The sequence below is a fragment of the Oculina patagonica genome, chromosome 6, assembly GCF_052425735.1.
Source record: "Oculina patagonica isolate OP01 chromosome 6, crgOcupat, whole genome shotgun sequence".
NCBI lineage: Eukaryota > Metazoa > Cnidaria > Anthozoa > Scleractinia > Oculinidae > Oculina > Oculina patagonica.
Genome location: NC_135763.1, coordinates 19,352,069 through 19,374,355, shown reverse-complemented (window position 1 = coordinate 19,374,355; position 22,287 = coordinate 19,352,069). Strand labels below are relative to the sequence as shown.

General features: G+C 38.5%; 1 protein-coding gene and 1 pseudogene across 2 annotated transcripts in view; both read right to left on the bottom strand.

Annotated features, from left to right (window-relative positions):
- The window catches only part of LOC144657555 (uncharacterized), a 38,745-nt pseudogene that overhangs the window by 2,406 nt on the left and 14,052 nt on the right, over positions 1–22,287 (bottom strand). The window lies entirely within an intron of this gene.
- Positions 13,761–20,224, bottom strand: LOC144657483 (uncharacterized). The gene is made up of 2 exons (XM_078517827.1): positions 18,865–20,224; positions 13,761–16,233 (listed from the first exon to the last, which is right to left on the bottom strand). Exons 1-2 carry the CDS (start codon positions 19,999–20,001, stop codon positions 15,796–15,798), a joined length of 1,575 nt encoding a protein of 524 aa, XP_078373953.1. The 5' UTR covers positions 20,002–20,224; the 3' UTR covers positions 13,761–15,795.

The following is a 22,287-nucleotide window of genomic DNA, read 5'->3' as shown; positions in this document are numbered from 1 at the left end:
ATGAATATTCTATGTCCCGGCAAAAGTTCCAGTAAAATGTATGGGACAAAATCCCGATAAAACGATCTTCGATATAACGATGAGAATTTAGCGTACCGAACGGAAAATCTTCCCCGATATTATCAGTACACAGTCACAATTTAAGCAAAATATCGAACTTAATCCAGTAGCATAACAGTAATCGAGTAATCTCGAACGTTTCTGATAACAGCTTTGTACGATGGTATACAAAAATGATACTTTATTCTAAACCCCTGTATCCAGTGAAAAAGTACATGTTAGTTTTACCCCGATAAAACGATATTTTCGGCTATTACACGGTCATATCGTTATATCGGGAGTTTCGATATAACGATACCTCGATATAACGATATATTTTACTGCTCCCTTGGCATATCGTTATATCGGGGTTCTACTGTAAAAGAATTGGTTCATGCTTTAAGCTGTGCGTGCATCGATTTATGAAACCACTTGGGAAGTTTGGAGAGCACTCAAGAAGCTTGTTACATGTATGTCTCTTTCGTACTCTCCAAACTTCCTGTGTGCGAACCAACTTTTAAATCACTAATAATGATCTACATGTACAGATAAAATCTTTATACACATATATGTCGCTACTGTCCTTATTGAAATTGTCCTACAGTACTCTAATAATGTCTAGCTTTCTAATGCTTCCTAACGCTAGCGAGAACCAGTCTTCGGACAATACATAAAATATATTATATTCATAATCTTTGGGAGCCTGATCAATAACACCCAGCAACTTTATTTAAATTTGGTAAAGCTGTTCATATACCATAAAAGCTTTATTAAGCTCCTGGTCTCTTTTAAGCCCCCATCCGGAAGTTCAATTTTTTTTTTTTAATAAGCCCCACTTTTTGTTAAGCCTACCCTTCCCTGAGAAATGTTACTAAAAAGCACTCAAACATAGAAAAGTCCACTTTTAATTATTTCTTTTATATGTAAACTACCTGATTTGTGCGTTGAAATAAGCCTGCCCCCTTCCCCCAGCTCTCTAATAAGGACCCTTCCCTTTCAAAATGTCTTGAAAATAAATAAGCAACCCCCACCCCTCCCCCAGGGTTTAATAGAGCTTTTACAATTAACTAAAGGATTGCAGTCCAAAACATACAATATTGTGCACTTTGAAGACAAAAATCAAGAAAATTTACCGCTTAAAGAGCTACGCGCGCGCGACTGTTTTCTATCGGCGAATAGAAAACAGTGGGAGAACCAATCAGATTCACGGATTTCCAATAGAACACAGCTGAGTTTCTACTAATACCTATTAGACTGTAACATACTTCGAGATCATTCACTCAGTTTAATAACCTAATGTTGTTGCCATTATTTATTCCTGATCGTTGTAGTTTTAGGATTAGACATGCCTGTCTTTGGTGTTCTATCACAGCTACACCAATATTGTTGAGGAATACTTTTTGTTCAAATTTGTATACGTTTTACTTCTAATGAACAAATTGAGGGCACTGTGGCCAAAAGATACCACTTTATGACCTCTTGAGGCTACATGTAATAACTTAAAAACTACATGGTGAAGGATCTTGTTTTTGACATGTTCTTGTCTAATATATTGGTAAGATTGTTCAAAAACTGTAGGTACGTGTAGGGTGCAATGCAATGTTATATTTTACTTAATTTAAGGTAGCTCTGAACACTACATACAGAATATTTTTAAAGTTTGTGCAAAAAATAATGGTTTTTTCCTCAATTAGAGAAACATACATGTATATCATAAACAAAAACTCTCCACAAGTAGTTAACTTATTAGCCTCGAATGGCTGAAAATAGGGTATCTCTGGCCTACTTTGACATTGCCATGCCAATGGATTTTGGCATCATTTTGATTTCACTCTAATTACTGATAAATGCTTTACTGGACTATGATAAATGTTTGTCAGCTGCAGCATTGGGCTTGCTGTTCCTGTAAGGGGAGCAAGACCAACATCCCGCTCTGCTTTGCCAGGTTATGAGTTTTTCTTCAATAAAGCACTACATCTCTGAGTTAAATCTCCAATGTTTGTCTTACCACCCATCCCCTCCCATCACCTACTTACTTTTGCCCAGCTGTGAAGAAATCTGATGAACAGGGAGATTTAACAGTAGACGAGTCATGCTGTCATTGTGTTGAGAAACCTTTATTAAACCCTACCTGGGCAGTAAAATTGTTTCATAACAAACAATACTGAAAATATTGCTTTGCAGAAAACTTACTCTGCTGTTTTCTCTTACCAGTAGTCTGCATATTACACCTGATCTGCATTTTACTTTTAGAACAGTTACTTTAAAATTCCTGGTGTAAATCACTTAGCATTTTTTGTTGTCAAGAGACTATTCCAAAATTCCAGAATCAAAGACATTTTCTATGAAAACAACTTTCTAACATTTCATGACTTTTGCTGCACATTCACTTGTAATCAAATAAAATTTTGTTACTTATTATAGCCTATACAACTCTATCCCCCGAAAACTGGATCTGCTTTTTAAAATAATTTAACTCAAATGCACCCACTGGCTTTGAATATGCAGAGAAAATTCCTTAAAACAAGCTTTCATATTAATGAGCTTCTAGCCTCCTTATCGGGCTGAAATTTGTATCTTCTACAGCAGAACAAAGAACGTCGCAAGCAAACTTTGATAAGAAAACTATAGAAACTATCTACATCATTCCTTTTAAAGTGATCAAGAATATTGGGCTCGCTATATACAAATTCAAAATTTTATGTACATCACATCTTGCCAACCAATGCAACTCTTTTCAGAGACATGATCATTCAACAAGACAAATGTCATCTTTGTGATCAAAAACAAACTTTACATCATATTTTTGTTTCCTGCCCACACATAAAAGCCTTCTGGCAAAGTACATGATTGTATTTCTCACTGGTGGTATTCACTTGAACTAGCCAAAAACTAGGTTTAAACCTCTGCATAATAATCACCAAGTACATGTATTTACGTCTACTCCGCTTCAAGAGAACAAAAATAGTACTACATGCATTTCTTTAAAAGTAAACTACACTGTATCTATTGAAAAGAGTACATACAAATCACAAATCATCTTTTAAATAAAATGTAAGCTACAGTGTAGCCATAAATTTCCTATGAATGTACTATTAACTAGGCAGTAAGTTTTAAACTGTTATGTAAGTCATCATGTAAGTAGAAAAACAAACTTGTATTATATACATGTATGAATGTACAATTTTTCTGGCTAATCATGTAAAAAAAAAGAACCTTCCAGGATATAATTTGAAGCCCTTATTTGAAATTTGTGCATCTTGTGTTTTTATTTTTAATTTCTTATTCTTTATTAATGTTTTGGCTGTAACTAATTTAACTGAAAGTAATTTAAGCTCTGTTTTGTTTATTTAAGTTGTGATTTGTTCAATAAATGTAAATGCAACCAAAAAAATAATATCTGATGTATTGAATCAATTTCATCTATAAGCAATTGTTGTAGTTGTCATACTGTTGATTATAAAAATGTAGTTCAGTTGGACAACACTAAAAAAAACCTCTTTCATATGAACAGTTTCCACAAAAAAGATAAATGACACACAGGCAATAAAAACTGTGCAAAGCCACTTCAAATTTATTTTAACTGATTTTTATCATCTTGGTTAGATATGTTTCTTGACTAATAAATATGAATTTGGCTATGTTTAGACTTCATGTTCGAGCGGTGACCATTTACAGTACTTGATTACATGTTATTGTAGGAACCATAATTATAAGAACAACTTCAGTTATATTATATAATAATGAAACGTTTAATTATAGCTTAAGAATTTAAGAACAGTATCTCAAAAATATTTGCAAAAGAGGGGAGTAATCAATGAAAAATCATACATGTATTTGATGTTGCGATTGAACAATCAATACAACATGAACTGATGTTATACATGTAACCCACATTGTTTTCTCTCTGATTTCTCAGAGATAGGTCAGTAATCACAAGAATAAATAAATCATTTCTTAGATGACTATTCAAGGATTACCTATTGTGCAGTTCCAGAAAATATCCATACCCCTACCATGAAGAGAATTTCAGATAACCTCCAACCACCCCCACACGGACTGGGGTATAAAATGCGGACTCAAACTGCGGACTAGGTATAAAACATGGACTACGGTATAAAATGTGGACTAAGCATTCAAAATGCTTACAAACGTGACCTGACGTTCAAAATAACTAGAAGCCAGGCTGAAAGCATCAAAGTTGTTTCACGTCGATAAAGTTAGCCGTTTTTCCTGCAGAAAGCTTGCTCGTAAGTTACGGCAAAACGCCTTAAAATTCCTCCAATTGTGAGGAACTTAAAATTTGTTTCTGCTCCCTTCGCTTTAGTCTTTGATTCTTGGATCGGGGTTGCAGTGGAGACTCAACCCAAAACTTTATATAATGTTGTTGATTTCATTACAGATAACTCGAACCTCCTGCTAAACTCAAACCTTCTCCAATTCCCCTCCAGGTGTTTTTGCTTTCTAATAATTAATTACCCTCGCTAACTCGAACTCCCGATATCTCAAACCTTCTTTGATCTCCCTTGAAGGTTCGAGTTATCGTTATTCAACTGTATATCTGGCGAGCCTTAAGCGGCAGGCACGTGAGAATAAAAACCGGGTCAGACGTTTTTCCCCCCTTTTGTTTCTCTTCTGCCAGTAGAAATTTTTAGCCTCTTCAGTACTTGAAATTTCGTACCTCTTTTTTGGCATTACAGGGGTCTGAGGGGTGTTGAAATAAACAAATGGCGTAACGTGAAAACAAACCGTGTGTTAGTGTAGCAAAAACAAGCAAATTTCGGCAAAATTCATACGTGTCTGTAATAATCCACTCAACACTCGAGTTTGGAACCAGAGTTTTGAATCGCGATATCAAGCTGCCGTTTTAACAAGGAATAATACATTTCGAGAATGGGATGTTGAAGAAAAAATGAAATAAAATTCCTAAACCAAATAATTTAGGTAATTGTGAAGAACAGCTCCCGCTAACCGACTGTCGGTGGACTGTTGGTCGTTTGTCGGCCGTCTGTCGTCCGCCTGTCGGCTGTCTGTCGGTCGTCTGTCGGCCGACAACCTGCCGACAGGTTTTGACTATGATGACGGTCAACTGTCGGCCGACAGGCGGTGATGTGTCGGTAAGGTGTCGGTAAGATGTCGGTAAGTTGTCGGTTATACGGTAACACTAACCTTTTTATTTCTTTATGTTTTTCCTCCGTAACGGACGGTAGTAACGAAAACGAAGACCCCGAAAACGAAGACCTAAGACCTAAGACCCATACGAAAACTAAGACCCATACGAAAACTAAGACCTAAGACCCATACGAAAACTAAGACCCATACGAAAACTAAGACCCGTACGAAAACTAAGACCCATACGAAAACTAAGACCCGTACGAAAACTAAGACCCGTACGAAAACTAAGACCCATACGAAAACTAAGACCCGTACGAAAACGAAGACCCATACGAAAACTAAGACCCGTACGAAAACTAAGACCCGACGCGACCCATACGAAAACTAGACCTGCACGAAACTAAGACCCGTACGAAAACTAAACCATACGAAAACTAAGACCATACGAAAACTAAGACCCGTACGAAAACTAAGACCCGTACAAAAACTAAGACCCGTACGAAAACTAAGACCCGTACGAAAACTAAGACCCGTACGAAAACGAAGACCCATACGAAAACGAAGACCCGGCCAAAACCAGCGTTACCAAGAGTTGCGTGACATTAATAATAATAACAGAATAATATTGAAGCAGACTGAGCGTACTGAGAACGTACTACTGAAATCGAAAATCAATGAGCGCTTTCCATTTACATGGAATTTTCGGTGAGAATTTTTCGACAAATGGAACGCTACAGTTATTTCAACACGTAAACGGAATGAAAAGATGCTGTTCCTTTTGAAAATTCCATTCTGATAGCACTGCGGGAGCCTAGGTCACACATGACTTGCCAAGGTTTTTTCGACGTACAAGCAAAAATGGTAGAATAGGGGTTAGTAGACAAAATTTGGAACCACATATTTGTAAACTCTCAAGGGACTTTTTTAATTTCTCAAGGGATTACTTTCCGCTGTGGGTGATCACTTGCGATTTCGTGGAAAAAACGTGACTTGTCACATTTACAAACGTTATATAACAATTTTAAAAGTGACATGTCAGCTTTCTTATCTCAACGCACGTGTGTCTGAGAGGCGATCTATAAAAAGCGTCGCACAAACAATGGATTGCGTAACTAAAACACGAATAAATAATCACTAGCACTTACATCGCGTTGAGAGCAATGTTGCATGAATCGGCTTTACAACATGCGATCGTATCTACGCAGTTCGAGTGGAATTTCAGTCAAAGACAGCAAAATTCTTTCGTATTTCATCTTCAAATATAATTCGAAAGCATTCACTGTATATGTGGCTTTTGTTTAATCCTGGGTCTTGATATCCGACCCTCGCCGAGCCTAGACAAAACGCAGCTTGAGTGTAACGATTTGTTTACGCAATGTTTTCTCCGACAGTAGTCGGAAATATCCGTATTTTTTTTCGTGCTTTTTCATGGAGCAATCGTAACGATACGGCCTTGAACACATTGAACGGCGGTCTACCTATAACAATTCAAATATAGCGTCGCAAAAACAAAGCGTCGAACGCATATTTTGCTGTTTCATTTGCTAATTTCGCTGCCGTAATCGACTGCCTCGAAAGGTCCTTGCAGTTTTAAAGTATAGAATTGTCAGATCTCGCTGAAATTTGCACTGTTTATTTGTGTAATGTTAAGGAATATGTGTATAAATACCCGGCGCGAACGAGCCATTTTTGACAAAATTATATGGCTGCATTTCCTCCACGAAGATAGGAAATTGTTAAATTAAACTACAAAGAAACTGTAATGATAAGTTCGAAGAACAATGCACAGGATAAACCTTCGACTCATACTTCATGCAAAAACGTCGATATCTCGAAGAGACTTTGATTAATCTTTTGGTCGGGGAAATGAGACAAGCACAAATATCGAGTGACATTTGTACTCGTTTTGCGCGATGTTTGTACTCTACGAATCAGTGTTGGATTGGAATAACATTGAAGCAGACGAGTACTGAGAACGTATCGATCAAGTTTCATTGAAATCCTACAAATATTTGTCTTTAATTTTGAAGTGAGTACGCCTCGTTACGCGCTACATGAGTAAAATTAAAACATCTTGGCCTACACATAAGAAGCACTAACAAAACCTTTATTTACTAAATTTAGAAAAATCTATCATTCATTATCATTGAAACTGAAACAAACAACTCTAAGTAAAACTAGATAACCTCGCAAACTGACGAGATCTATACACAATGTAGCCCTGTTTGGCAAATATACGACACTACACTGTCGCAATGACTTGTGCAGATCCCAACTGCACAGTACAGTTCAAACAGATGTGTCCAGTTTGTATTCTTACTGGCTGATCCATCCCTTTAATTAATGACATTGCGGTTTCGATCCAAAAAACTGCGAAGAAAATGAAATGTACTCGTTCAATGTCAAATCATATACATGACAGTTCGAGACATTTCGAAACGAATAACGATGGCACACGTTCATGTAAACAACAATATCGACAATGTAAAGGACACTAAAGATGACGCGTTTCTAGTTTCAAATAAAAGAAAACATCATCTGATAAATCGGTTACGCGTGAAAACGATTTAAAAGGTACTAGTCTTGAATACCTCTCATTTATACTTGGCAAAGAAACAAAAACAAAGCACCAAAAGTTGGAAGACAAAAGGATTGTATAGCGCTCATCGTTCATACATGGTTCAATTCCTAATGTTACCCACGGGATCATAAACACTGAGGTATAATGGGAGCAGGTTTGGCTTCAAACGAGACAGTTAGACATAACTCAGTTAGCGTATTCTTTGCTGAGAAATCCTTTTGAAAGGAACTGCTTAGAGAAAACATTTGTTTTCCTAAGAATAATTTTGATCACAAAAAGCCGCAAGGGTGTTAATACTGTAAAGTTAAGGAAACGCGGGAAAGAAACAAATTAAACAAGGTGTGTTTCATAACCCTGGCATGAGCGAAATGAGTGCATGTCTTCTTAGAATACGTAATAGATTCTTTGGCGTTTTTTACGAAACTACGTGCACAAGTTGGTTTTTAGGTAGCCTGGTAGCAGGCGCCGTATAGTTTCTAGCGCGCGTATGGGAGAAACGCGAAAGGCGCAAGAGGGCCACGCGAGGAAAAAATCGAGGAGTTTTCTCCTCGAGTTTTCCTCGCGTGGCCTTCTCGCGATCGCGCATTTTTTTAAACGCGCTAAAAACTACACAGACGCCTGCTATGCAGGCTAGTTTTTAGGATTCCCGAAGGTGTAATTTTGACAATGATGCCGATTGAGAAAAGGAGGGCAAAACCCCTGAGGTGTGCTCGGGTTTAGGGTAACAATGGGAATTTAACCTAGCATTACCGACTCTTACAACAAAATTGACGTTGTTTTCTTAAATGCCAACTAGACAGCTAAAGAAAACATGTTCTTTAAATAGACTTTGTGTGAATCCCGAAGCGAGGCTCTTACTGTGCTTGGGATTTCTATATAGTCGTTGGTGAAATAAGGAAATCGCGTCATGAGGCACGCCTTGTCCGCATGGTAGTAGCGGCTTGCTTCTTTGTTTGTGGCTTGCTTCGTTTTCCAGTTTTTGTTGAGGGGAAAATAGTACCGTTCCTTGTGCTTGAAGACTAAATCGTTCGGCACGTGCCGCTGCCTGTGGCAAAAGTCGTTGCCGCAGCCCTTGCAGGTCTTTGCTTCAGATGGTAACAGGTGGAGAATAAATGGGTTGTCGTTGTGAAATATTTCACTATATATGTGGCGTTTGGACCTATCTTTGCTGTTGTTGGTCGGTGCCGTTGTTTCATTTACAGGAAGAGAGGGGCGATAATGGTACTTATTCTGTCATTATTATTAATGTCACGCAACTCTGGGTAACGCTGGTTTTGGCCGGGTCTTCGTTTTCGTATGGGTCTTCGTTTTCGTACGGGTCTTAGTTTTCGTATGGGTCTTAGTTTTCGTACGGGTCTTAGTTTTCGTACGGGTCTTAGTTTTCGTATGGGTCTTAGGGGCTTAGTTTCGTACGGGTCTTAGTTTTCGTATGGGTCTTAGGTCTTAGTTTTCGTGTCTTAGTTTTCGTATGGGTCTTAGGTCTTAGGTCTTCGTTTTCGGGGTCTTCGTTTTCGTTACTACCCGTAACGGACCCCAAAATTTATGAGAAATTGAAAGGCAAGGTATATACTCCTGAGTTTCGGTCATCAAAGCCTAAAACTAGCTTCTGCGCTGCTGAAATCGACCGGAGAATTTACGCGAACACAGCTACTCCATTTTTCTCCGCCATATTGGATTGGTTAACTTAGTCTCATTCCCCCTTGGAAGGGGTGGCAAAGGATTCTAGGGCGACTTCAGCGAGTGGGTATGTGGAGTTTTTGCACTCTTTTGGCCTGAGTTTTGGATAAAATCATCTTCAAATGTGATTTCATTGCTTGCCTTTATATGGACTTAAAGTTACGTAGGTGATATATTTATAAGAGATTGAAGTTAGTATAAAAGAAAATCTTGGCGAGGAGTCGATTTGTTTTGTAGAAAGTACCGTAGTACAATGAAATACAATGTTTATAAGTCTTATCCGTTTTACAATCGCTTTCTGCGTCGGGTTTACTTCTGTGCTTACTGCTCAGTTTTACAGTAAAATGTCTGTTTTGGGAAACTGTCAGTAACCTGTCGGTGGCCTGTTGGTAGTCTGTTGGTAAAAAAAAAAAAAAAGCGACACAGCGATAACCGAGGCGAAAATACTTGTAGCGAAACTACCGGATTCCTGTCGGCCAACAGTTGACCGACAGTCAGTTAGCGGGAGCTGTTCTTCACAATTTAATACCATAATTTACTCTTGAAGAAAACACTTTTGTTGTTTTGACTGTAAAGGCAAGGTACACTGTAGCTTGTTTTGACTGTATTAAGGTACTTTGCAGAGGAAGATCCTGTTAATAGTTCATGGTGAATTCCCACGAAGTTCAACGAACGAAGAAACTTTGAACAAGATTTATTCACTTTCTTTGATAACAAATAAAAGCGCAATACGAGCCGTTGCGTTACATGGGGTCATCCGCACAGTTTTTGGCGCAAACAACAATTATTTTTCGCTCAAGTATACATCCTTAGTACGTAGTCTGCAGTCCGTGTTTTATACTGACCGGTGCCTTGTAGGGTTCATGAATGGTCCCTCAAAATGTCGCAGTGCTCGCAATGCTCGCAAATGCTCGCAAAATTTTAGTGGGTTCTCGTTTGCTCGTGCTCGCACAATTTTACAAGTGCTCCCATGCTCGGTTTTTAGTGAAGGTAGGTTTTTGAAAAGTGCTCGTTGCTCGCAAGGCTAATTTTTGTCAATGCTCGTGCTCGCAAAGAAAAACGCTGTGCTCGCATGCTCGCAAATGCTCGCAAAGACCATTTGATACCCCTCCTTCTGTGTCTAGATCTACATGTAGGGACGTCACTCCTGTTGTTTGTTCTATTATTTTTCACGAAGGGTAGCGAGCCATTCATGTGACACCTTGTGAGAGCTGCTACATGAGAAGTACAGCATAAAAAAACTATTGCGCTCACTGACTTACATGTTGATATGGAGTTAAAACTGTCTCCAGTGGAAATAAGCTGTATCAAGTTTGTGTGGACTTGGGATTTGTTCGGCCATCGAACGCGAAAGACTTCATTTTACTGACCAAGACTCTACCTAACACTATACTTCCTTTTACACGTGCTGTTATAACCCTATACGTACCTTTACTGAAGCGACACAGTCAATAAACTGATCTGTTAAAGAGCAGTCAACTTCCACTTCCAACCACGAGGAGAGCGGCCATCTTGTAAACAGTATGCAAATACTGGCGCCCAGTCCTTTCAGGGGCTCTCACCCTTTTGCGGGCGCGGGCGAGTGTGAGAAGTGCAAAGTAAAAGAATTTTCGCGCCAAAACGAGCGAGCATCACATTCAGTCATTCCGATCTCCTTCTCTGGTCGGTAGTCGATCCGTTTCTCCTTTCCCGAGAATAGACTAGGTGCTGAAAGATGAGTTCTTGTGGAGAAAATAACGGAGTCATGCGAGTAAACGCTCGCAAAGCTAGTAGTACAGCTGTACTACAGAAAGAGATTAGGCGTTTCGCGTTCGACTAACTAGCTGTTATCAAATACGGCCCCATTCCGGGGCTTTCGAGAAACGGGCCCCATGCAGGCCTGTCCGCCGTTTAATATTCAAAAAATTTTATTTGTGTTATAGTACACAAATAAGTTTCCCCCGTCAGCTTTCTCATATTAAGTTTTTGGTTTCTATTTTTTTGTGGGAGGAGGGTGAAAAACAACGAAATAAAAGAACTCGAACTAGTCAAGCAAAACCAAAAGAAGTGGTACTTTTTCTGTTTTGATTAATTAAATTTCTTTTGTTATTATTACAAGTCTTACAATGAATGTTTAATTAACTAATACAATGAAAGAGTAAAACTTAAACTAAATAGAACTGTTACACGAAATCCACAGAAGATAAATGCGTTGACAACTCGCAATCTTACAGTTGAGTTAGTTTAGAACTTGTGCCGTCAAATTGAAGCATTTGCAAATGTTAATGTAGTTTCATAGATTTATTAACTGTTATTCCGCATGTCGGTTCCCTATTTAAAAAAACTGCCCTGTTCTTATTTCGTGTTGCATAGCCTTAAATAAGTACAGATTACAGGTTTCTACTGCACAATTTCTTTCTAAATTAACTCCTTGACAGGCAAAGGTTGCTTAAAATATGACATACACTGTACTTCGTAGACATTCGAATTCTTATTCTTAGGCTATTTTATCCTCAATAAAAATAGAAAACTTTGATTCTAAGATCTTAACGCTTCGTATGCTTCAATATACTTCTTCAAAAGTGACCGTTAGCTAAATCACGATAATATTTAAATGTGAATAAAGACTGGTAGTCTAATCTGAAAATATGACAATGATGTTAATAAATAACAAATAAACTTAAAAATCTGCAGTATATATTGTATTTATGCTTGATGAGAGTTTTTAAAATTGCTGCAGAAATATTATTTTGCCAGCAATTATATATAATTACAAAAAGTCTGAATCAGAATCTTACTTCACGGCCAACTAAAGCTTTAAAAAGAATTACAATCTAGCATTTTATATGAATCTCCCCACCCCACCTCTGCGCCGATTTTAAGTGACGGGGTTCATCGAATGGAGGCAAAAATCAAGAAAAGATTGCCAAATTTTCCTACCCCAAAAATCCCGAAATCGAAAATTTCAAAGCCCCGTCACTTAAAATCCCGAGTACCCTGACCCCCGGGATCCTTCCCGTCCTGTAGCTGTCCCATGGTCAGTTGTAATGTTAACCCCAGAGATACGTTCTTTAAAGCAATCCTTTAGAAAAAAATAGAATTTGCCTTTTATCCAAATCATTAATTTCAGCATCAATATGGCCGTGGTGGGCTTATTGAAAGGGGAGAGGGGAGGACTAATAAATTAGGGTAAATGTTTTCAGTACATCGTTTATTGTTTTACAATCTCCCATTTTCTCTAACGTGTCACAAAATATTCTTTTGTACTTAATAATTATCTAAGACCAAAAGACGCGATCCATTCTTTTTGAGGTAATCTCAGTAGAGACAGCAGTTACCTAGTCTCATGTAGTTTCATGTGTGCTAGTTAGGAGACCGAATTTTTTTTTTTCTGAATTTATGCGTGGTTCTTCTAACAGGTGCAAAGCGCCAAACACCCTTTTCTCTTCATTCTACTTTGATGTAGAAAGAGGACGGTTTTGGGGGGAAGGGGTGGGGTTGAGCACTAGGTAAAAATTCAAGTAAGACCGCGATAACACACGAAACGTCGCATGTGCCAAGATATGACGATTGACGTCATAACTGGACTATACTTGCTTGCTTGGAGTACATGTATACCGCTCTTGTGCATACCTATTTCAGACTAGCTAGTTTTAATCACCAACCATTGTTTTCAAAGTGCGGACCAGTAAAGTTTCTCATTAAGAAATTTCAAAGGCAGAAAAAAAGTAAAATGATTGTGAAGGTGCCAAAGCTTTTAAAGAGATGCTTGTTTATCACATGTTACTCTTAACCCTCACTGGGTTCTCCGAGCATTACCCCTGCCCTGCCATTCTATGACAATAATTTGACGATTTGCCAGAACCCATTTTGCTCCTGCCTCTGACTCTTCCCCAGTCGTCTTTTGAGTCCGTCCTGAGTCGACTGCTGAACACGGAGGGAATCATGGGAAGTATCCTTCGCGTCTTGCAATAGGCCATTTCCGAGGTACCCTATGCCTCTGTTTAAAAACGAGTCTACGTGCGAAACCATTCATATGATAATAAGTTTCACCTACAGGTCCATTTTCATGCAAATCAAACTCATTTTCATTTGAATGGTTTCGCACGTAGACTCGGTTTAAAACAGAGGCAAAGGATAACTCGGAAATGGCCTATTGTCGCATACGAGACGACTGCGGGGCGAGTCAGCTTCTGCCTGAAGTCTGATGCATTAACCATCATGTCACAGTATGCGCAAGATTTCCACTAACAAGATAAATTAGTGCCCGATTATTATAGTTGTGACGATGAAAATTCTCTAAAATTGCACTTGTAGTGTAAAATCATAAGTCTGCATGCACTCACATTCATAGAACCAATTTGCTTTATTTGCTTTAATTTCTTTAACACACAAAAATGCTTTTTCTTTTTTTATTAACCATAAAAAGATAGTCTTAATAAACAGCTCTCGCTGTCAAAAAAGCAGCAACCTTCCTATAAAACTGAGTGTTTTGGAATACTGCAAAATATAATGCTGCTTTTTTTAATATAATTCTGCTTTTAAATTGGTACATGTAAATTTTTAAAGCACGATTTACCATATTTTTATATGCTGATAACACATTCAATCATGTAGCCTTTTAGCCAACCAGAGAATACGTGGTTATTAACCAGGCATAACTAATCGATGATCAATGACATCAAATGGTAATCAATGAGTAATCGATGGGTAATCAGTTGATTAGTCATTGATTATTGGCGATGATCAATGAGTAATCGATGAGTAATCGAAACCCAAAAATTTTGTGGCCTATCGATTACTCATGGATGACATCGATTACTCATTGATTACCTATTGATGTTATTGATTACTCATTGATGACCCATCGATTACTAATCAACTATCATACTGCACACAAAAGACACATTCCTTGCTTTCTTGTACCATTCTTTTGTGATTTTTTTATCTATGTTAGTCATATTTTGCTTTATAACTGGCATTCTTGTTGACGAAATTACGCCCTCACAAAAGGTCAAATAACCTTCCGGCATCAGGACGTGAAGGGATAATCACAAATACAGATGATATTTCAATATTTCACTTTACCCAACTCTTTATTTAATAACAAAACAATTGAACAGGAAAACCAACCCAGTCTGGAAATGAAACTAACAAGTACGGAGACAAGAATCGACTACATGGTTATAGATTTTGTTCGGTGGATGTTTGTCAGCAAAGTAAAACTGCTTCGGCTTAGGGAGATATAAGCACTTACATTACGCACCGGAACAGCTGCAAGCACTTTTACTTTCTGTGCTTTTTTCACGTTTTACAATAATATTGTTAGATTGTTATAGCGTGTTATATATACTTTTACAAGTTACGGCTTTCAACCACGAGACTATATCGATGAGTAATCAATGCAATCAATGACTGATCGATGCAATCGATGACTAATCGATGACCAAACATTTTGTGGCCTATCCATTAGTCATCGATTACTCATTGATCATCGGCAATAATCAATGACTAATCAACTGATTACTTATCGATTACTCATTGATTACTCATTGATTTCATTGATGTCATCGATTAGTTATGCCTGGTTATTACATAACTATCTAATTTAAATTAAACAAAATAATATTTATAATGTTATTATATTTTATAATATTAACATATATTTTTAATATATATTCTAATATATATTATCGAACATTTTGAAAAACCATTTTAAAAATGTGAAGCACTTAGTGCCTACTCACTACTACAAAGGCAAACATATTTTGCTGTTAATCAGTTAAGACAACAGATTGTATTTGTAGTCACATAAGCCAATAAGCCCTTAAAATTGCACCATCAACCGTGACTTCTGTAATAATAATATTATAAGCCTGTCAGCTCATTGTTTCTTTTGTAAATTTGATTGAAAACAAGAGGAAGCAGTCCAATATAAATGTTTGACCTACCACAGATGCTGATCTACATTTTGTATCAAAGAATAAGTATATCAAAAAAATGGTTCACTGTACTTCAGTAGGAAAAAACATGACATTATTTTAGTTCACATAGTGTGACCTTCCGGGTGAGAGTAGTTCTGAAACTTCTCACACGCTTTGCGGAGGTGAATAGCAAAAGATATTTGGAGTTTGAGTAGCCAATCAGCACGCGTCATTCCACTGTTTGAGTATATTACCTAAATATAATTATCTCTTGACAGAGTATAACAACAGACTTAAATATTTGTTCAGATGACTAAAGCCATACAAATGATTGTATGTGCACATTGCGTACTTGTTACCTAATAAAAAGTTAGACTCATTATAACAGTTTTACATGCTGAGCATTACACGTACTGTATGTCACAGTGTTAATTGAAAATATGCAGAAACCTGAATAAGATAGAACTTGCACTGACATCACTAAGTAGAAAAAGCACCATAGGCCGGTGGCTCATAGGGGGGTGGAGCACTGTCCTGAAGAAACCCATATGAAGGTGGTGGGGCAAATGGCTGGGAATATGGCTGATAGTAAGGCACTTGATGTGGAGGTGGTGCTGATGGCTGTACAGCTGCAGGATCAAAGGTGAAGAATATGCTGTCCACATCTATTGGATAATCAGGACCTTTGTCTTGGTGGACGTACTTTGCTGACACATCTGCGGATGTCACAGGCCTCCAATGGTGGTTAGCCAAAGCAAGAAATAAATGGCATATCAGACTTCTTCCATGGAGTCCGTCATGACCACTTATTCCATCACCCCAAGGATTACCCAGTAGTTTGAACTCAAGACTGTTGCCATAGCGCTGTACCCTTTGAATACCAAGAAGGTACTGAGCTTGAATGACATCTTGGCATATCTAAACAATTCAAATAAAAAAAAATCAATATTATTATTATCATTATTGTAAGGTTTTCCTCCACCCATAAATGCAGCCCAGTTATACAAGTAAACTAAAGTATTATGCATTTAAGCAATAGAGGACTTTTTCCATGTTTACATAGCCTCATCTAAACACGAGGGGGGTTGGGAGAATTCGAGACAGTTATGCAAACCCGAGACTGCGTCTCGGGTTTGCATAACTTTCGAGAATTCTCCCAACTACCCGAGTGTTTAGATGAGGCTATGTATAAACACGGAAAAAAGTCCTCTATATTGCTTTTATAAAATATATATTTTTTAAATAATTCGAAAAATGAAGGGGATTTGGCTTATTTACTTCTTGATTGAAATAGGTTTTCTCAAAACGCGCATTTGACAACACGTGAACCAATCAAAATTCGTGTTATAAGAGTTCAAGTAAAATTTGTGGCAAGTAGCGCCGTGTTGACGAAAGCGATTCCACGTAAATCTTACAGAAAAATACGGAAAGTTTGGCAAAAACTAAAAGAAATGCTAAAAAATACGGCTCTGTAAAGAAAGAACTTCAAGGTGAGGAGTTTATTTAAGCTGGAAATGAATGTCACTGCGCTTGATCGCCCTTGAAAGTGAAGTGAACTTGCCTGAATGATTTGGCAGCCCGATAACACGGTTGAAAAGTCTCATCGTGTCTTGTGAAGTTTTGCTGGATAATTAGGAATCATAGCACAAGCAGCGGATCTAGCGAGGTCGGTAGCAATGGTATGCATTTATTGTACGGTAAATTGTTCAGATAGCGATATAAACGGGTCCAGTTTCTTCTACTGTCGTTTCCTCCGTCTTTGTAATGTGCTTCAAGCGTAGAATAAACTTCAAATTGACAACAAATTCTGCTTTGGTTTTCTGACAAATATTTCCATTCTTTCGTCTTCCCCAAGCCCATTTTGAATGAAAAAAGTTCACGACTATCATTGCCAATGTAACAGTAGAATTTTTACGCTGGGAAAGTCTCAGAGAAAATATATTTTAAGCGTCATTTTAATCGCGGCGGCATTTTAAGCAGATTTGCCGGTAAAAACACAGCAACCGATCGGCCATGCAAAGTTTAAGTTTGTAGCTTATAGTTTCGTTTGCGTTGACCTATATTTTTTTTTAATAAAGAATGACTTGTAGGGAATTTTATTGTAGTACTTAAACGCAAAAAACATACTTGAAAAATGTTTACTGCGTATTTTGTTGCATATTTTGTCGTTCGCTTGAGCTTACTCCAGGCAAAGCGCTGTGGTTCTTCTTTCTTTTGCTTTTTTTTCTCGGGCTCATATGGGAAGAGAAAGCCGGAACACATATCAAAATTTGGTATTGTTTCCCATTTCTTTAATATAGTCCTTGAAATTACTTTGCAAGTCTTTTTGGCAGTTTTATAATGTTTTTAAATTGTGCCAGGAAACACAGAAAGCGTGACGTCACAACCGTGTTTACATACTCTCATCTAAACACATCTATCGACCAATGAGAGCGCGAGTAGTATCTTAATTATTTTATAAAAATTACTGTAAGTTAATGTGACTACTGATAGTGGTGCACCGCAGACAGTGTTTAGTTTTGTCTGCTACACCAAGCTGAACCAGGTTTCCAAGGGGAGGGGGAGTTGTTGTGCCGGAGAGGAGGTCATGATCCCTTCTTCACACTCATGTGTTAAAAAACAGATTTTGTCACAAATTCATGAATCACATTTCTCTTGTAGCTATTTCATGTGCCATAGTCTAATTTTTACCCTTATCACTCATATTGCATATATACATGTACCCTTTGCTACCCTCACAACATTGGGGGTTAGAGGTACTCATTTAACATCAAAATGATGTACATGAAGAAAGGAGCCCAAAAAGAAGCTGTGAGTAAATGCTCCAAAAACACCCACATAAAAATTAACATGTAACACCCCAAAATAACAAGATTTTGGAAATGCCAAACACTCACGCCACATCTGATGTCAACAATACTGTGAAATTTAAGTCTCCAATTGAAAGGCTTGATTAATGAAGTTGCCAATAGTAAAGGTAAAGTCTGTGTCCAAGCCAAGTGGCCCATACAGCCAGAGTTTATCCCAGTTTCAATAGCATTAAACGAATAGGATTATTGCTATTGCGTCTGCAGCACTCATGATCATATGCACCCCCCCCCCCCCTGAGCTAGATCTGTAACTTCTACTATAAGAAATCTAACCAAATTGAAAGGCTTGCTTAATGAAGCTGCTAGTTAGTTTATAATATTTGTCTTGTGAGGTACTGCACCCCGAACTTGTAATCCATAGAGAAATATTGAGATAATCAATGAATAACATTACATTAATGTATCTATGTAGAAAAGAAGGACTACATGTAAAGATCTACAGATACCCAATGTGTCTGCAGATTTCAATTTTACCACTGTCACATGTTGCTGTCACCTTAATCCTACATCCATGTACACTGTTAAACAGGGACCCTAAAAACATGTACATGTCACAATAAAGGCATTTACCTTTATAATAATTATTATATGCCTTTATGTGCAGTTCCGTTGAAAAAAATACAATTATTTTTAACAGAACAACACATTTGAGTAACCATCTCACTTCTCTAGCTCATACCTTTGTGACGTCCTCTGGTGCATTTATCAGTCGCAGTTTGTCTGTCTCATTCAAGCTCATGCAGAAAACTGGAGACTGCCTTGGTTGAGATTGCCTGAAGAGCAGGGCACTTTTATCTGACAATTTCCTGGAGCTGTCGATACTGGCAATGATGCTCCACCCATAGGCCTGCATGCTTTCAATCAGCTTTAGAATCAGATATCTGGAGTCCACAGCCTCCTCCCCAGATGCCCACCAAGGGTTTCCCCTCAGCTTGAACTCCCAGCTCTCAAAGTAGCGCGACTCTTGTTGGATTCCTCTTCGCCAGGAGGTTTGGATGACGTCACGGACGGCAGAAATCAAGCTTTCTGGGGTGCTAATCAGCCTAAGTGTGTCATGCTTGTTGAGGCTAATGGTGAAGTGTGGTGGGGAAGGCTGCCCAAGTGCAATGTTTGGGTTGTGTTCAAAGAACAGAGTATTGGTACCACTTTTAAGGTTGGAATTTCCATACAGACTCCACTGCCTAGCTTGCAAATCATTCACAAGTGTCTGTAGAAGCTGTCTTGAATGAACGGTTTCATCGCCATCTGGATGCCAGGGGGTACCTTTCAACTTGATCAACAACACGGAATTTTCATACGACCATCTCTGGATACCACGAGGCCATGTTTTGTCGATCACGTCCTTGAATGTTTGATGAAGATCGGCCGGTGCATTAAGCACCATTAAGGTATCAGTGCTGCTAAGTCCTACGACCATAAACGGCTGAGAGGAAAACACTGAAACTGGCATTTTCTTGAAGATCCACGTCGTAAGATCCATTGTTCTTGTCAAGTCACTCGAGATCAGAAGCTTCCATCCATCACGATAGAGCCTGTGCAAAACACTTCCGGCCATTTTCCTCGACAGCACAGCATCGTTTGATGAAATGTTCACGGCAAATGGATAACCCCTCAACTTGAATTCGTGTACCCCATTTAGCATGACAGTCTCTCTCTGTATTCCCGGAAGCCATGTTTCTTGGATTACTTGTCGAATGATGCTGATTTCATAGTCTGTTCCATAAATGACACGGAGTTTATCTGACGGGCGAACAGCTATACACATATATTCAAAACCCAGTGGTCTAGGAGGCAAGTTAGACTGTGCACCTCCCATTTGTAGCACCTGAAGACTTGTTAAATTATTACTAACACTGTAAGAGGAACAAGGGTACAGCACTTTATATAAGACTCTGTTTGGGATTTGGACGGTAGGGAGCTGGTAACTAAGAATCGTGCGTTTATTTTTGGCACACCGGTAACGATGCAGATGTGATCATGAGAGTCATGAGAGTAATTTTTCCGCGATGACGTCAGTCATTAAGCGATGAAGTCAGTAGTTCTCTGCCGAATTCAGTGACGGGGTAGCCTGTTCCAGGCTCTCGGTAGTTGAAGGGGAAAGCGAAAAACGCGGGCGAGCGAGAAAAAAACGAGGGGGGGACGCCTTCGTCCCGTCTCATTTTTTCCTCGCTCACCCGCGCGCGTTATTCGCTCTCCCATAACTACCGAGAGCCTGGTAGGCATAAATAGATTGTGCTCGGCAACTTTTGAGCAACTTTTAGCGTTTTGAGCAACTTTTTGTAGTACCAGCAACCTAGGGCAACTTTTTCCTTCCTTGGCATACTTTCAGCAACAAATTGATATAAAACCGATCCAAACCATAAAAGGTAATTTACGGATTTGATTAAAACTGTTTTAATCAAAACTGATTTTATTAAAACTAAGGAAATACAATAAAATGACAATAAAATAACACTTGCTTTACGCCCACGAAATCTAGACAGCGGCTATCTATCTAACGGGCGCTTAAACCCAGCGGTTATTCGCTGCAACATAGAGCCTGCCGCCGGCCATCTTGGACCATTTTGGTATTAACTGAAGTGCGAGTCACTTATGGCAACGCAATCAGATGAAATTTCAGACGAGGAAAATGGACATAATTTAGACATTGACCACATTGAGGTTGCCATAGACGCTGTGGCAACTCTTAGTAAACCTGCAAGTGTTTCAATTTTCTAAAAAACGCAAAATTCACTCTAGAGAGCAAGCAACTTTTCTAAATTGTGGTGGCAACTTTTTGATATTTGAGCAACTTAAGAGCAACTTTTGGGTATATTGTGAAGCAACTTTTCCTGAATTTACTAGCACAATCTATTCATGCCTAGAGCCTGGAACAGGCTAGTGATGGGGCAAGTTAGAAAGCGGAAGCTGTTCGCAGGCTAAATTCAGTGCAGTGTGTAAAGCTGGGTTTTTCAAAACATCATTCGCCCAAGGCGAAAACAAACGTGGCGATAAATAAATTTTGAGCCTACACAAATTTGTTCAACTTTACTCATGGTTTTCACGTGACGTCATCAAAATTCCAAAATCCAGAATCGCACGACCCCTGAGTTTTTATCCTTCACTGGCTATTAGACGTCCATATATCTTCTTGTTGATAAGGTTTTTAAGTCAAAGACGGCTGCCAGAAGACCCAGAAGGTTGTCACGAATGCTTAAAAAAATCCCTCTTCCTCCTCTATACTGTGCTCTCTAAATTTGTGTGGAACATTTTGACGGATAACTCCAGTAAGGAATACCATACAGACCTGAGACTTGGACAAGTAGTTTATCTAGTAACTTTCTACAAAGATTTTTAGGACTCAAAAGTTTTAGATTTATTTATTTGTTTATTTATTTAATATTTTTTGCGGCGTGACAGTTGCGTGACACTGAAAACCACTTACCGTAAAATTCCGGTTATAAGACCCCCCCCCCCCCCCCCCGCGCTTATAAGCCCTCTCCATTATAGGCCCAACTACCTGAAAAAAAATACATCAGATTATAAGCCCCCCCCCCCCCGGATATAAGCCCCCCTCTACCTGATGACAGTACTGAACAGGGTCAAATGTTGCTTAATTATGCGTTTTTAACTTAAAAATGTATTTCGATCAACACTCCTTGGCTCGTTTCGAAACGGTATTTTTATTCCGCTTATAAACCCTCCCGGATATAAGCCCCTCTGCTTATAAGCCCACCCAAAACCCTTTCAAAGTTGTATAAACCCAGGGCTTATATCCGGAATTTGCGCCAATCATTTCAACGCTAGCGGGACTTCGAACGCGATGTTCGACGAGTTAACTTCACCGAAAGGTCTCTGATGAGTCTCTTGGCAGAGACGAAACATGCGTGTCAGACTAGCCACGAAAATATAATTTAACCATAGCAAATCTTCAAATGAATCTTTCTTTTAAAACAATACCAATATTAAACAAGTTATGGAACAAAGTCACCAACAAAACACATTACATTTATATCTTGTCTGAATGGTGCCTTAATTTCGTATATATATCTGGCAAGTCTCTCTCTTTTGATGCATTTAGACAAATATTACTGTTATATTTGTACTAACTTGTAATATTAAC

Coding starts and splice junctions, on each gene's coding strand:
- LOC144657483 (XM_078517827.1), bottom strand. CDS start 20,001: ATGGGAGGTGCACAGTCTAACTTGCCTCCTAGACCACTGGGTTTTGAA. Junction 16,234..18,864: donor CACCAGAGGACGTCACAAAG/GTATGAGCTAGA, acceptor TGAATTGTTTAG/ATATGCCAAGATGTCATTCA.